At 40.2% G+C, this 17,203-nt stretch overlaps 1 protein-coding gene and 1 long non-coding RNA gene across 2 annotated transcripts in view; both read right to left on the reverse strand.

The window, feature by feature from the left end:
- LOC117472693 (protein NLRC3-like) overlaps window positions 1-775 on the reverse strand; it is a 31,812-nt gene extending 31,037 nt beyond the window's left edge. The window contains exons 1-2 of the mRNA XM_034118031.1: window positions 757-775; window positions 188-343 (exon numbers count right to left, since the gene is read on the reverse strand). Coding sequence (XP_033973922.1) covers window positions 188-312 — 125 coding nt within the window. The 5' untranslated portion in view covers window positions 313-343; window positions 757-775. The remainder of the gene's footprint in view (window positions 1-187; window positions 344-756) is intronic.
- A 14,210-nt stretch (window positions 776-14,985) lies between these two features.
- LOC117472553 lies at window positions 14,986-16,835 on the reverse strand. The gene is made up of 3 exons (XR_004554941.1): window positions 16,809-16,835; window positions 16,078-16,121; window positions 14,986-15,131 (listed from the first exon to the last, which is right to left on the reverse strand). It is a non-coding gene; the product is annotated as an uncharacterized LOC117472553 (long non-coding RNA).
- Between the last annotated feature and the right edge of the window lie 368 nt (window positions 16,836-17,203).

Raw genomic sequence — 17,203 nt, forward strand, 5'->3', positions numbered from 1 at the left:
AAGTCCAACATGTAGAGTGTGAGGATGATTTCACTGGTAGGTCATTTACTATTGCTGATGATGACAAGGAGCAAGAGTTCAACTTTGTTAATGTACTCTACTGGGTTTCATTAAACAGTTTAGATGATCAGATACCAAACAAACAGAATCCTCTTCAGGTCAGGTTACAGTAGAAACAGACTCTTACTTTGTGTCTGAGGGTCCAGGTTCATTTCTGAAGGTTAGAGGGTCCCCCATAGACCAGTCACTCTTCAGAGACAGACAGCTGGGGACTGAAGATTTGTCCTCTTCGTCATCTTTTAAATCACTCATCTTCTTCAGTCTGAGAGGTAAACCAGTAACACTGGAGACACACACACACACAACACACACACACACACACACACACACACACACACACACACACACACACACACACACACACACACACACACACACACACACACACACACACACACACACACACACACACACACACACACACTTGTTTCAATCTAAACCATCTTGATAATAAACTTGGTTAAATTCATTAAATCAGTCAGACTTCAGACAGGCCGCTCTCCATTTTGACTGCGTCACATGTTATGCAACTCTGTTGAATCAGAAAACAGGAAATAATGAACGTTTACAACACTTGCAGAAGTCTCATTGGACTCTAGGACGCAGACTTTTAACCAATAAGTTATTTTCTGACATCCAGTATAACAGAGTAAATAATGAATGTGTTAGAAAGCAGATCCTGGTGTTAACACTCACGCTGTTGTCCTCCTGCTCCGTCGAGCTGTAAAATGGCGACTGGCAGTCTGACAAGTCTTACTCCATACTTTCACTTCCTTTTCAACTTCCCTCCCCGTCTGCAGCTCCTCCCTTTGTTTCATAACCAGCCTTATCAGCTGAAGCAGTACACATACATTCAGCTAAAAACAAGCTCAACAAAGTTATCAAAAGACACACAACATTCACACATCAGCATCCATAGGCTAGGACCAGGTGGAGGGATTATATCTCTTGGCTGGCCTGGGAGCGCCTTGGGACCCCCCAGTCAGAGCTGGTTGATGTGGCCAGGGAAAGGAACGTTTGGGGCTCTCTGCTGGAACTGCTACCTCCGAGACCCGACCACGGATAAGCGGGAGAAGATGGATGGATGGATGGATGGATGGATGGATGGATGGCACAGGATCATCTGCCAATACAAGCACTTTTGTTCATGTTTAATCCATAATAAAATATAAAATTATAGTTGGATATTTTTGTCTTGTTATTGTTAGCAGAGAAAATGTAATGTTTGTACAACTATATAGGCTACAATTAATTCTACCAATCTCTGTGGGAACCGGATTAGGGGGGGCTCAAAGATATTTCCAATTACACAAGGGGGGCCTGACTGAAAAAGGTTAGGAACCACTGCATTAGCTAGTTAGAATTAGCCGACCTTTACTGTATAGAAAGCTTTTTGGGGAAGACTTCCCGAATAAAATAAAATATATAAACAGTCATGTCAGCATTTCATCACTTCCTGTCCCCTGGTCTGGAGGTCAATGGTTTTCTGAATGTGTTTTTGATTGTTATCCTGAAATAAGGTCTGTGGTTAACACAAGCTGAAGAGATTTTAATGTTTTGTTCTACGACAAAAAATACGTCAGTAAATACCCCACTGGTGAATTTAAAAACGGCAGTTGCTAACAAGTGTCTAAATGAGACGACCAAACGTCATCACGACCAACATAAGACACCTTTAGCTTAGCGGTGGTGACGTGAAGTCCTGTGACCGTGCTGTAGTTCCTTTATAGCCCAACATTAGCCCCCTTTAGCTTAGCGGTGGTGACGTGAAGTCATGTGAACGTGCTGTAGTTCCTTTATAGCCCAACATTAGCCTCCTTTAGCTTAGCGGTGGTGACGTGAAGTCATGTGAACGTGCTGTAGCTCCTTTAGAGCCCAACATTAGCCGCCTTTAGCTTAGCGGTGGTGACGTGAAGTCATGTGACCGTGCTGTAGTTCCTTTATAGCCCAACATTAGCCGCCTTGAGCTTAGCGGTGATGACGTGAAGTCATGTGACCGTGCTGTAGTTCCTTTATAGACCAACATTAGCCGCCTTTAGCTTAGCGGTGGTGACGTGAAGTCATGTGACCGTGCTGTAGTTCGTTTATAGCCTAACATTAGCCTCCTTTAGCTTAGCGGTGGTGACGTGAGGTCATGTGACAAAAGTCAAATGTCTCCTTAATTATGGAAGATCACCACACACACACACACTGATGTGGTCAGAAGAACAATTTCTCGTCTCTTTTTTCATTATTCTCTTGTTTAATATTCAAATATGAAGTGTGAAGTCAATGAACTCACTGCTTGATGCTGTTATTGTCCCTTTGAGGATGAGTTTAAAATGTTCACAGGATTGCTTCAAGTGTTTTGTCTGTTTTTGTGGTCCAGAAGTCCATGTGTTCCAGTACCAGATAGAAGAGATGAAGATGTGAAGATCGAGGTGAGACAGCTCACGAGTCCCAAATGTTGAGTTTAAAGTCCTTAACAAGTCTGTTTTTAGCCCTTTAACCAAAGCATTTAACATGTAAGAATTACAATTTTACTAATTATTCAAAGCAATTACCATAATAACCATTAAAACCTTATAAATCAGTGTATTAAACTAAAACGGAGCATTTTCTGTCAGAAATTGTCTGTGTTGTACGTCCTGCTTTTCAAAAATATATTTCGAGCACCTTGAGATGACAGATAACATTTATTACTATAATTGCTGTCAAAGCTCAAATCAATAATCAAGTTTATTTTTTATTTTACTGAGACAAAAGTCATATTTGTGACTCTGTGAACCCGTCCATCCTATTGGCTTTTCTCTTTCTTTATCCCAGTGAGAGAAAATATAAAGACACATTTTAAATATCTAAATATAACCCCCAAAATATCCGTATCACAGTTACGGTTAAGTCTCACATTTTTATAATATCTTAATTCAAACGTAAATCACACTACTTCAACACAATACAAAAAAGTTGATATTTAGCCAACATTAATTACACTGTAATCTGAGTTTTTCAATTTTAATTGTATTGTAATATTATATTTTAACTTTACTATGTACTATTTTATTGACCTGTATTTTAATCTTGTTTTATAATTGTTAGTGTGATAGAGATTATGCAATGTTGTTAGTGTCTGTTGATTGTTATGTACCTGCCTCAGGACTGCAGATGGAAATTAGCTATTAGCTCAAATCTGGCATAAATCGTCTCTTCTCTTTTCTGAGATCCTTGTTTAAATAAATACATAAATAATAAATTCAAAAAGCACCAATATTCTATTTAATACATTTCATTTTAAATAATAGTCATTATTATTCATTCGCAGCATTTTCTGTCCTTCTGCGTAAACAGAAACAGCGTTAACGTAATTGTTTACGTCATAAAACAAGTCAGTAGAAAACTGTTATGCATCGGGGAGAAGATGATCACAATGAATAATCCAACATCAACATTTAAAGTCGGTAAAAGATCCAACTGAGTTTGTTTTTTATAAGAGCAGTTACTCATGACTTCATTACCAAAGAAAGTCCTGATAAATCACATTACTAAGTTAAGTTACTCCCTGCCTCCCCTTTGTGATTCTCTCAAGGTCCCTGAAGGCATCCCTGATATCTCTCAGCGTGCCATCATTAATCTCACTTTGTCCCCTCTTCTCCTCTGGCTGTTAAAGCTCTTCTGTTTCTCGCTTTGTGCAAAGTGTTTTCGGTCTTCTTCATACCTTCATTTGTTTTATTTCCCATTGATTTGAACAGTTTCTCTTCAAGTTCTTATTTTCAGCATCCTGCTACGGTGGCCGACAGGAGCAAACGCACTACAACGGCCTAAAGCATTTCCATTCAAATCATCAGCAACTTGACAACACATGCAGCATTTAGAGAACATTCAGCGACTTGAGGAAACATGCGCAGCGTTTAATAAAAGCTGCAGAAACCAAACGCTGAAGAAGCTCAAAACACAACGGAGAACAGGGGACACTAAAGAGTGACGCACACAGCTGGGAGACCAGGGGACACTAAAGAGTGACGCACACAGCTGGGAGACCAGGGGACACTAAAGAGTGACGCACACAGCTGGGAGACCGGGGTTGCATTCGAATAGTCCATTTAGCTTAGGAACCTTCCTAACGGAGTGAAATGACCCGGAAGTCCCTCAGTGGCAGCCATGATAAGTGCCGTTCGAATTCTCTAAATTAAAAGGAAAGGAGGTTTCAAACTTCCTTTATAACCTCCTTTAGCCTAGGAACCACTGGACCTCCCTAACCGAAAGGAGAGGAGAAAATGCTGCCCCACAATGCCTTGCGGCCGCAGCATTTGCCGTCACACAACAGTCGGCCGTTCACGGAAACAACCGATTATGAACGAGAAATGATATCATGAAAGTTACGGTGCTTATTAAGCATTTTAAAACGTATGTGGTAAGTTGCCAAAGTGCTTTGTTTTGAACGTTCATCAGTATTATAATCAAAAAGAGAAATATGAACGTTAGTTTTTACTGAAATGATCAAATAAAGTCAACATTTCACTGAGCTGTGTGGGGTTTGTTCAACTTTTAAAAGATGTTTGAATGGTGATATACACAGTGATAGATGTTAAGGACTAACGTTTATAATAAATACATTTGTATTGATTTTAAGATCTTTTCATACAATCATACGTATTGGGATCATTTGTATTAATGTGGACCGGAGGGAGAGGGTGACGAGCATTATCTTGTAGTGAGAAGGGACAGGAACGTGAATGGAGGTGGTGTCTGCATGTACATACATAAAGACACCAATTTCAAAAACCGTACTGACCTGCATCATGAAAATATTGAATCTGTGTGGGTTGAAATTCTTTTTGACAATGCTAAATCTGTAATAGTCGGGACAATCTATAGACCACCGGAACAGAGTGACTTTTATGATACATTAGATGGGTGTTTGGCTGATGTGGGGGATGTAGAGACAATTATTATTGGAGACTGGAACACGGATATGCAACGTAAAGACACGTCCGTCTTCAAGTCCTTCAGTAGGATTTGTGATCTGCACGGCTTCAGCCAGCTAATCACCCAACCCACCCGGGTATGTGAAACAACACAAACTACCATTGATCTCATTCTGACCTCTGACAGGTCCAGGATCTCCAGTAAAGGGGTTATAGCATGCGGTTTAAGTGATCATTATATGATATTCTGTACCCGCAAAAAGCTAAAACAAAAGGCCGGCTGTCACAAAACAGTCATATCTAGAGACCTCAAAAACTACTCTAGCGAGGCCTTTAACCTAGAACTGGAGAGCCTGGACTGGTCAGATGAGCTCAGTGGTACACAAGTTGAAGACACATGGCTTGGTTTCAAAAACAAATTCTCTGCAATACTCAATGATTTGGCCCCCCTAAGAACAACCAGGGTAAAAAATCGCGCTGAGCCGTGGATGCACTCCGGCATACTGACCGCCATGAAAACCAGAGACAAAAAATGCTCTGAGTTTCATAAAAGTCAGTCAATGCTTTCCAAAAGCACGAGCAGTGAACTCCAGGCCCACGTGACTGAACTAAAAATTGAAAGAAACAGACTAAGAAATGACGTAAGCTCCATGATCAAAACTGCCAAAAAGAATTTCATCAATGACAAAACTGAGGAAAACAAAAATAAACCCCGTGAACTTTGGAAATTACTCAATAACCAGCTTGGCTGCAGTAAAAAACTCAAAACGAGATTTTCAAACGTAAACATAAAGACAGATAACAGGCTCATCACAGACAAACTGGATGTGGCCAAGTACTTGAACATTTTTTTCACAAACATAGCCACAACTCTTGTAAATAAATTACCCTCCCACTCAGGGCTTTTTGGAGTAGATCACATCATGACCTACTACAAAAACCTAGGGGTACGCAAAGATGATTTCAGTCTAGCAAGGGTAACAACAGCAGAGGTACTCATTAAACTGAGCGCCCTCAAACCTAACAAGGCCACTGGCCACGACAATATCCCCTCCAAATTCCTCAGAGACACAGCAACCGCCATCTCACCAGTCATAGCTCACATAATTAACCTCTCCATAAAACAGGGAAAAGTACCCAAAGACTTCAAAATTGCAAGAGTAACCCCCCTGCACAAAAAGGGCAGCAAATTGGACCCAGGCAACTACCGCCCTGTTTCTATACTTACCTCCATCTCGAAAGTCATGGAAAAAATAGTATATGAACAGGTCGAAAAGTACCTCGCAGAAAAGAAACTAATCTATGAATTTCAATCTGGCTTTAGAACATCCCACTCCACTGACACATGCCTTCTTTATTTGAACGACCACATCAAACAAGAGGTGGACGAGGGTAAATACTGCGGCATGGTGATGCTGGACCTACAAAAGGCTTTCGACACTGTCAATCACCCCATTCTGATTGACAAGCTAAAAGCAATTGGTTTTGATAAACTATCGGTGAGCTGGATGCAATCCTACCTGGAGGGGAGAGAACAGATGGTGGAGGTAAACGGTACTCTGTCCCCCCCCCTCCCAGTGAGCTGTGGTGTTCCACAAGGAAGCATATTAGGTCCGTTACTGTTCCTAATTTATGCAAATGACATGTCATCAGCATGTGACTGCAACTTGTTCCTGTTCGCGGACGACTCAGCCCTGCTGGTCTCTGACAGGAGCAGATTGCAGGTTGAAAAAACCCTCAGCTCCGAGCTCGGCAGAATCTGCACCTGGCTCGCCGATAATAAATTATCATTACACCTGGGTAAAACAGAGTCCATTCTCTTCGGTTCGAAACATAATCTCAGCAAATCCGACGACTTCTCAGTTGCAGTGGGTGACATTATTGTCACAAGTAAGAAGGAAATTACATACCTAGGATCTATTCTTGAGGCAAACCTCTCCTGTGACAAAATGGCATCCAATGTAATAAAAAAAGTCAATCAAAGAACTAGATTCCTATACCGGATCTCCTCTCTGGTAAACAAAAACACCCTGAAAACTCTGGCAGGAGCACTCATTCAAGGGTACTATGACTATGCTTGCACGTCATGGTACCATAGCACCTCCAAGGCGCTAAAAATAAAACTTCAAACATCGCAAAATAAACTGGTCAGACTACTGCTTGACCTTTCATCTAGAACCCACCTCACCTCTGCCCACTTTGACAACCTAGGATGGCTTAGAGTAGACGACAGAGTACAGCTACTTGCAATGGGCCTGGTCTACAAGATCCACTACACCTCTATGGTACCCATGTACATGTCAAAATTCTTCCCAAAGGTCAAGGAATACCATGATCATAACACCAGAGGGAGCTCCACAAATCATGTAAAACCCAGATTTGGCACAAAAAAAGGGGAATACACGTTTCGCAATTATGCCACATCAAGGTGGAACGCTCTTCCCACAACTGTAAAGGAAAGTAAAACTATACTTACCTTCAAAACCTCTCTTAAAGAGCACCTTCGGGGGAAAGCATTGCAAAACTGGCCCCGGTAATGGTACAAATCTCAACCTGTCGTACAATGGACAGCTTCCCCCCCCCCATCTATGTATATACTCGCATTTTAGACTCTGTTACTAACTGTATATCTGTAGACTTGGTATGTCTTAAATGTCCGGTTAGGATGTATTAGAACGAAATCTAAAATGAAAATTGTAAATAAGCCATCTGTATGTAAAAAACCACCTGTATGTATATTGTAAATAAGCCATCTGTATGTCAAATATGTCTTATATGTCTTAAATGATATGATGAATTGGAAATGGGGGACCCTGATGTAAACAAGACGAAAGTCTTTCTCTGGTCTGCATCCCCTTAACAATTGTATGTTTTGAGCTGTACTGTACTGTACCCAATATACAAGCTGTTAATAAACTTTTCAATCAATCAATCAAGCATAAGTTTCACTTTCCTTTTTTATTTCAATTCCAACTTTGGTCATGAAGAATATGTTTCTCTGTTGTCCCCGTTCATAAAGCATAACACAACAGCATCAGAGCACGGTGCAGAGTCTCTAGATGAGTTTACAGTAGTCCCTCGTTCTTATTAAACATCCATGTTGTAGTCCGCTGTATAGAAAACTGTAGTTTCCATAGTTTCCCCACAGCAGCAGGCGCACATTTATGACCTCTGCTGGCGCATCATAAACACGTCGGATAGTGAAAGTGCAGTCGGATTCTCTAAAGTGCCGCAGTCTCTTCTCCTAAATCCTTTTGAATTCTCCTATCCACTATCCCTTAACCCCATGACGTTTCACTCCGAGGTCAAGGAATAGACGATAGGGTTAGAACTTAGGAGCTGTTTTTTTGGAGTATTCGAACGCAACCCTGGGAACACTGTCACTACCCGATCGGTCCACCTGCCCGATCGGTACTGCGCATGTGCGAGATGGTACGCCATATTGGACAACTCCGTACGGCAACCCAACTAGGACACTTGACACAGTGGCTTTTGGCAAAGCACACAAAAAAAACTCAAAAAACCGAGAGAGATGAGTTATTGTTATTACAACGTGACTTCACTATTATTTAACAACTATTTCTATTGGGTTCTTTTATTTGGGGTTAAGTACATTGTCAGAATAAGTGAGAAATGGATTTAACTTCTGTTAGACAGCTATCATACTGAATAAATATTTATGCAAAAACGTATGGCATTAATTACCAAAAATGTATTTTAAAAAAATAACAATTTAAAACAAACAAAAAATACAAATAACTATAAAATAAAAAATGTTTTAAAGAATAACTAGAGGGGGGACCTATAGACTTAGTCAGGGGGTAGGACATTCATGAATTAAAATATGATATATCCCTCAAAACCTCACATACTATATATAATATCCTACTCTTGTTACTGTAAATTTGTAATTCAACATGTATATGTTCTACTATTTTGTAATGCTATTTCATTCCTATTGAGATGTTTACAATTTGGAATGTTTATTTATAGTCTTTTTACGCTGCTGCAACGCACACATGTACCACATTGGGATCAATAAAGTACTTCTTATATCATCTTATCTTAAAACTCACCTCTTCACTCTTGCCTTCGACTCCTAATCCTCTAACTCCTCGCCCTTATTCCACAGATTTTAGCACTTTTTAATTTTGTTGTTCTCTTCTTTACTTTTTTTGTAAAGCGCTTTGAGCTCCGGGAAAAGAGCAACATAAATAACATGTATTATTATTTGAGAAGCAAGGCATGAAACACATTTATTTTTACAGTAGCCAGTTGTTGTTGTTGTTTATCTATTGATGGGAACAACAGGAGAGGAAATGAGGAAGTTGTGTGAGCACAAAAGCACTGACACGGGCCGTTTCTCAATCGCGAGGATATTGGCTTCCAAGCCAATATTGCAAGGATGCTACGTCATCGAGTGCCACCGAAGGACTGTTCCAATCTCCAGCATACTTGGAATTCCACCGAGGCCGCGTCCTTGGTTTGGGGGAAATTTCGAGGCTGCACATGGGTAGACTTCGCGTCCTTATAATCCCCACAATGCTTTGCGCACGGACCAATTTCCCCAAATCTGTGGCGGAAGATGTAAGGCGGGCCTCTCATATGACGCACACCTGCACACTTGCTAGCCTGTTCCACTCTTTGTTTTCCGAATGCCAGGAAGTATTCTTGCCTTGCTTCTGAAGCAAGATGCTCGGCTCGGCTGTACTACCAAGCCAGCATCCTCGCGATTGAGAAACGGCCAAAGTTGCATTAAATTGACCGGACTTCTTTCTGCGGATTGATATGACTGCACAAAATAATAATAATAATAATAATAGATTCCATTTTTATAGCGCCTTTCAAGGGACCCAAGGCCGCTTTACATGCTGTGAACAAACAAACAAACAAACAAGTAGTCCCTTGATCCTTTTATTTAAAGTAGCAGTCTGTTAACGGAAATGAACAACCTCTGGAATGTCCAAATTGACCAATCAGAATCGAGTATTCAACTAATCCATGTCATAATAAACAATAATTGACTCCATAGTGAATTTCAGCATAGTTTAGTGACACAAATACATAATATTCTTTTGTGATTTTGACATTTTAGGGCTGTACTAAACCACAAGAATCTTTTGGGGTTTTCAAACTAAGCTTTGGATACCTGTCTAAATATTTGCTGCAACACAAACCATTAACACAGATGCTTTGATGTACAAGACTAAACGCTCCCTTTGTGTTTGAGAGAGAGCTGATGGAGAATGGAGACATTCTAAGCGTCTTTTCACTGTGTTTATTTCCTTCATCAAATTGCAGGTATTGCACAATGAGATGTTACATTTCCAACATGGCAGGGTGAAAAAAGGTCTCTTGATGACATTTTCTCTTCGCGATGCAGCACAAAGAGAGAGAGTGGCAGCTCATCACGATGTGTCAAAAAAGCTTTTGTCCTTAAAGACTAACCTTAAAGATAAGATAAGATAAAGTAGTACTTTATTGATCCCAATTTGGGACATTGTTGCATTTCAGCAGCATAAAAGACATGGCATTGTACAATACAAATGTAAAAGACTAGAAATAAACAAAGATGCGTTGTTGATAAGTTCATCAACCATCATCGTTAACCTGTTAAGCCCTGAGCCTGTTTTTCAGGCCTCAGGCTCGAAAATGACATTCATTACATTTCATTTAGCTGACGCTTTTATCCAAAGCGACTTACAATTACCAATTACAGGGACATTCTCCCTGGAGTAACTAAGGGCTAAGTGCCTTACTCAAGGGCACACTAGTGGTGGTGTTCCTGGCGGGATTTGAACTCACAACCTTCTGATCTTCAGCCCACCTCACTATCCATTAGAGAATAGAGATATTCATGTACAAACAGAACAGCAGACACATTTTAACACAAATCAAGCAGAACATTTACCTGGTTCTCTTTAATCAGCTCCTCTGCAGACAGAAGCTCCACCAGGCGGGAGGACGGTTTCCGTCTAACTTCAGCATGGTGCTGTTTAAGAGACATGTCAATTATTGTAGCGAACAAACATAACTGTAAGTACAGAAAGATGACAAAGATTATGCCTTAACTTCAATTTAACGCGCTACAGAAGGAGGCACCAACAGTTCAACTTCTAATAAAGTCACTATTGTCCCAGAAGTCTCCCTGGATCACCCCTCTCCTTCTTTAGGCTGCAGTGAAACAGGCCGCATCACACAGAGGGGCCCACAGGCAGTTTACACAGAACAGTGGCCATGGCAGTGAATGTGACATACCCTTTTTTTAGGAATCTGGTGCCGCTATCTGTCTCAGTGTACACAGAAAATAAAAGCACACATGTGCATCACACACAGTCGGATGCATGTGAGTGAATTGACTTGACTCCCACAGTAAAGGAAAACTCAGTTTGGCGACACACTGCTTTACTACCGAGCAGCATTTGAAAATGTAGCGCGAACACCACCCCAAGTAAAAAAAACTATTCTGAACTACTAATGCCCCACTGCCACATTTTTTATTCAAAACGGTGAATTTCGCCAGCTGAACACTAATTTGAAGCAACGACTAAACCACTAAATTTGTGTGTGCCTCCTCCATGAAAGCAGGCTAAATTGGCTAGCACGCTAACTAGCTAAATTGCTAAGCTGAAACACTGATGTTAGCTAACGTTTGTTTGATGTCCACATTAAGCTAACTAGGGTGGACAGAGTTAATAAAGTACAACAATATACTTACATGATTCAAAATCCACGAGTATTCATATTACACGAGGGTCCATGCTCTCTTCTCTTCAACTCGAACCGTCTGCTTTTTTTCAATTGTCTGTACTGTGCGCAAACTCCTCGTTTTTATCAGTGCACCTGGATCAGCAAGGTCTCACCTCTACTAACTTCTGAAGAACTACTGTTGGTTCAATTATCTGCTGTTTCAATTCAGACGACACACTAAATCTGTTTAAGTGACCCCGTAGGATTTTGGTATCAGTAATGAGGTGTGGCCCTGCCTAAGTGTGAGTGTGGCAGTTGTGCAATCTTACCTTAAAGCAGGAGAGGAGAGCTCTGATTTATTTTAAAGGGGACCTATCATGCAAAATGCACTTTTGTACGTCTTTTACACATGAATATGTGTCCCCGGTGTTCCAGGGAACTCACCAAGTGTCAGAAAACACAACCCTCTCTATTTTCCTCCATACCCAAATCTCTAAAAAAGGGGCTGCAACGGATCTTATAAAAACTGATCCAGATTTGAACACTGTCCTGACGTCTGGAGACGCTGTAGTACATATGCCAGGCCTGTAGGTGGTGCTGTTCTCACAGAATCAGCCCTTGCAAAAACAGGGGTAAAATAGTGCAAATTGAGCAAAATGAGGCATGGCTAAAATGCATGATCTGTTTGGTATTTTGAAAAAAAAAAAGTATAAATATGCCTTATATAGGTATGGTCCTACACTATATTATTATAATATAGCATGATAGGTCCACTTTAAGTTATCCCAATCCAAAAGGGTGGGATGATTTTATTTGAAGAAAATGGTCCACACTTTTACAGGGTTTTTACCTTCTCTCGTTACAATGTGACAATCATACAAAACATATCATGCTGTAGTCCTTTTCTAATATAAAACCTCAATTCACAGTTTTACATTTCTTATTCTATTTCGTAAATCTCTCTTCAACTGTCCCTCTAAAGTTGTGACATTAAATTCAAACTTCAACTGGCCCTCTTTAGTTGTGATATTCATTTCAAACTTCAACTGGCCCTCTTCAGTTGTGATATTCATTTCAACGGCCCTCTTCCGTTGGTTTTAGTAAAACAGTCAAAACAAAACCAATTTGAGAGAATTTATCAGGGAAAATCCCGCTCTGGAGCTTTCTCACTCTCAGCTAGTGCTTTTATGATTCACACAAGGACCGAAAACCAAAGACACCTCCTTCATACCCATATATGTGAGAGAAGGAGAGAAGGTCATGACCTCTGGTGTGCAGGACGGGACATGTGCAGACATATTCTCCTATGGTGTGGCCTAAACACATTGTAGGGCTCCAGTACTTTTCCATTGAGTCAGGGGTCTCCTCTGTACAGCCTGATGTGAGTGAAGACAACTGTCTGCCCTCTTTAAACAGTGACACCCATAGTGATAAACTATAATAGGCCTTAAACTCAATTTACCAAACCACTTATGTTTGTATATACTATGATTATAGAACAACATGAAATATAATGCATTTTCATTGTTGGTTATACAAGAATATATTTGATTATATTAACCTTCGTTTTAATTATTCAACTTAATATGGAAACCTCAGAGGTGTGTACTGTTAAAAGGTTACGGTTTTTACTCAGACCGGGCATAAAAGGTGTGACCCACACATCACCACGAGGTACCAACAAACTCCCTTCTTTCGATACTACCTCCATTCATCAGTTTTACACATCATTTCAACTTTTACCCTGCTAGTTTATCCCTTTAGACTTTAAACTCAGACCTTAATGAACACACCTCTGAAACCTTGGGATTCAATACCCGTAAAGCACTGCTGCCGTATTTAAGATCAATCGATCATGGCGACCTCAAATATGACATAGGATCCAGCAACAGAGTTATCTTAGGGGGGACTTACCTATTGTTCTCTCTGGTGTCTCTGCAAGACTCCGTCAGGGATTGATCCTCAGCCAAGGAACAGGACACTGGAATCAAACTGGACTCAGGACTCAAGCTACGTGGGAACAGGTTACATGGCCGACTGACTTGTCACTTATCCAACAATAATCAGAAGGGCTACATGGACTTTAGTTTCCTCTCACAAATGTGAACAGGTAGTTTTATTAAAGTTTCACACGTTATAACCCCACACATCAATAAAAAATGAAATGCGTTTTGCCCAAATACATATTATATCCGAGATCTTTGCCTCAATACGAGTAAGTATACGATCGTCTTCCGTGGCTTGCTAAAGAAGCTGGAGAGTTCAAGTTCGAACTGGGTTCAAAGAGGAACTGCTCTCCGATGTTCTTCAGTCTTCTTTTATCCTCTTCTTTCCCGCGGCTTGTCACATGGTCTGACACGTGGTTTTTCACATCCTTTGCGTGCAAGCTGGTGCATTTAGAGGTGTCCTTCTTCGTTGCTGTGGTTAACTGCTCACTTCCAGCGAGGAAATACATAACAGATGTTCTCCTCGAAAGGGGAAGTACGTACTATAGGTTTTTATGAGTACCTATGTTTTTAAGGATTTTTGTTATACATCCTGTTTATATTGCTAAAGCATTAAACTATACGATACATGACTATGGCATTCAGAGCTTTAACACAGTTTTTAGCATATTTAAGCTTTATATAATAAAATACATTGTTCCATTTTCTTCCTTTCTCCAACAGTACAGACAGAGAGATCAAAATAACGTTTCCCACAAATACAAAAACATGAAATCAAATATCCTTTAAGATTATGAAATACACAGGAAAAAACTCCAAGATTTATGGATAATTCATGAGAAAAGCACTCGGATAGAAACATTTGAAATATTTGTAAAAGAAAATGTAAATAAAATGTCTAAAGAAAGTATTCTGAGTAATTCTTATTACAGGTTTTATAGTTTCATTTTTATATTCCACAAAGTATCTGCTTTGACCGTAGTCAGAGAAACTACTGAATACAGCGGGGCTATACTGGCCCTTTGAGTCAGCCGGGTTGGGTATCAAAATGTCTCTTTCTACGTTAAAACGTTTTTTTGGCTTGTGTAAACATTAGCCAATCAGCAACCAAGGTAACCCCCCCCCACACACCTTATCACCTGAATCACCTCCTAGAGCACCATTGAGTTCTTTGTAACCAAATATCTCTCTGAGGGGCGTGGGGAGGGGCTCCTTATTTTCATCTAAAGTAACAGACAGAGAATTAGCACTTTGGAAACAGGGCTGAAACAGAGGGGATTATGGGATGCTGCAATGATCTGTTTGGTGTTTCAGCCAATCAGAGACAGGCTCTGTATATATCTGAGACCTGTGATATATTGATGAAAAACAGTATAATAGGGGACCTTTAAACATGATCCTTAATAATTGTGTAGTTTAGTTTGACTTTACGAGGTCGACCGGTTGGACTCTGGTTCTGGACCAGCTTGCAGGCCTGGGTCCAGGAGTTCTTGGAGAGAAGGACCGCTTCCTGCCGCAGGACTCAGAGTTCCTGAACATGGAGAAACAGCTTCAGTTATTATGCTCCAAATATCTGGATCAAAGTCACAGAAAGAATGTGTCTGCAGCTCAGAGAGTCCTGCTTGGAACACAGAGATGTTGAGGAGCCCAAAGTGTGATGATAGAAATGTACAGTACGGGTCCCCAGCACATAGAAGCTGCCGGATGCTAACCTGCATATGTTGGGAGAGCTTTACAGATCTGGAGAGTAACTAAGTACATTTACTCAAGTACTGTCCTTAAGTAACATTTTGATGTACTTGTACTTTACTTGAGTATTGCCATTTGATGCTACTGTGTACTTCTACTCCACTACAGTTCAGAGGTAGATGGTGTACTTTGACTCTACATGTATGTAATACCTTTAGTTACTTCACAGATGTGGATGAATGATGTGAAATATAATCAAGTGTTAAATCAGACTTTAGTTCCACCTGGAGTAAATCCACAAGCTACCCTGCAGTATACAAAGTCATTCAAACTAGCTGCACCTTTACCAGCTTTGAGAACACTTTCATGATCAATCATTATAAAACATATCATATATATTATTCTGAAATGGACCAATCTGCACAATGACTACTTTTACTGTCGCTACTTTCACTATATTTTGATGATAACACTTTTCTACTTTTACTTGAGGAACATTTTGAATGCAGGACTTTTTTTCTCCAGAAAAACCATAACCAATAACTACATTTGTAGTTAAACCTCAATAAATAAAGTTCACACGGTACGACCTCTCACCTTTCTGTGTGTCTTCACTTCCTGTCACCTGAGAGGAGAAGGAGAGAGAGAGAGAATCATGATGATAATAAAACATGAAGAGAAACATCCAGAATGATGAAGAGAGAGAAACAAGAGTGTTGTTTTCCTCTGAGGTCATGCTCCATGAAAGAGTTTCATATCTAGATGAATGGAGGATATTCAGTACTCACAGGTCTTCTGGATCGTGGCTCTGATCGTCTCACCTCCTCTGATCCTGTAGGGATGAACACAATCCAACAGTTTTAGATCCAGTTTAAAATAAGTCTTTGTTCTTTGAGTTAGTCAGCTTCAGAGTCCTGACTGATCTCATGCTTTACATCCCATCATATCTTCTCTGCAAACACTACGACTGACTGCTCTCAGCTGCATTACAGGAAGTAACCAGGCATTAGTCTAGAAACTTAAAACATCCCATAACAAACAGACTACCTTTTCCACTCTTCAGTAAAATCCCATGTGTCTGTGAGAGAGTTGATTACTAAATGTCAAGTCAAAGTCAACTTTATTGTCAATCTTCCAGTTTGTGTGTACAGACAGAGAGATCGAAATACCGTTTCCCACAATCCAGAATATAAAAACAATAATATAAAAATATGTGTGCAAATATTTATATATATATACACAGAATCAAAGACACATTTTTACATGTGCACACATCAAGACCTAAATAAAAAAATACAATAATCAATATATACAAAATAAAATGACAGTGGCTATAAATAAATAATAATATATATAAATGTGGCTTTGCATTTTCAGCTGGCCTTCAATAGTTGATGGAAGAATGAAAGAGCCTACAGTCAGTGGGTAACGTCACTGATCTGTTGTGATTCCCCAGTGAGAGAAACACCTCCCTGTGTTTCATACAATACTGCTGAACCAGCAGAGACCCCTTACTGACCTGAGGGTCTCCAGTCTGCAGTCTGGACTCTCCAGAAGATCTCTCAGCAGCTCCACTCCTGAATCCTGCAGAGCGTAGTTTCCACTCAGGTCCAGATCTCTCAGATGGATGTTGGACTTCAGAGCTGAGGCCAGAGCAGAACAGCTGATCTCTGACAAACTGCACCACCTCAGTCTGAATAAAGAAAACATGATGAGGATAAAAATCAGTTTATAATCCAATCAGATGTTCAGGTCTGAAATGTGCAGCTCATCATTACTGCGTCCTAATCAATGATCTTTCCCTGAATAACAGTGACCGTCATTCTGTTATTGAGGATCATCATTATATCAGCTTTCTGTTTATTATCTGTGAAAACACATCTAAATGATTGGGAACTAGGGCTGCACGATTAA

The sequence above is a fragment of the Trematomus bernacchii genome, unplaced genomic scaffold (genome assembly GCF_902827165.1).
Source record: "Trematomus bernacchii unplaced genomic scaffold, fTreBer1.1, whole genome shotgun sequence".
NCBI lineage: Eukaryota > Metazoa > Chordata > Actinopteri > Perciformes > Nototheniidae > Trematomus > Trematomus bernacchii.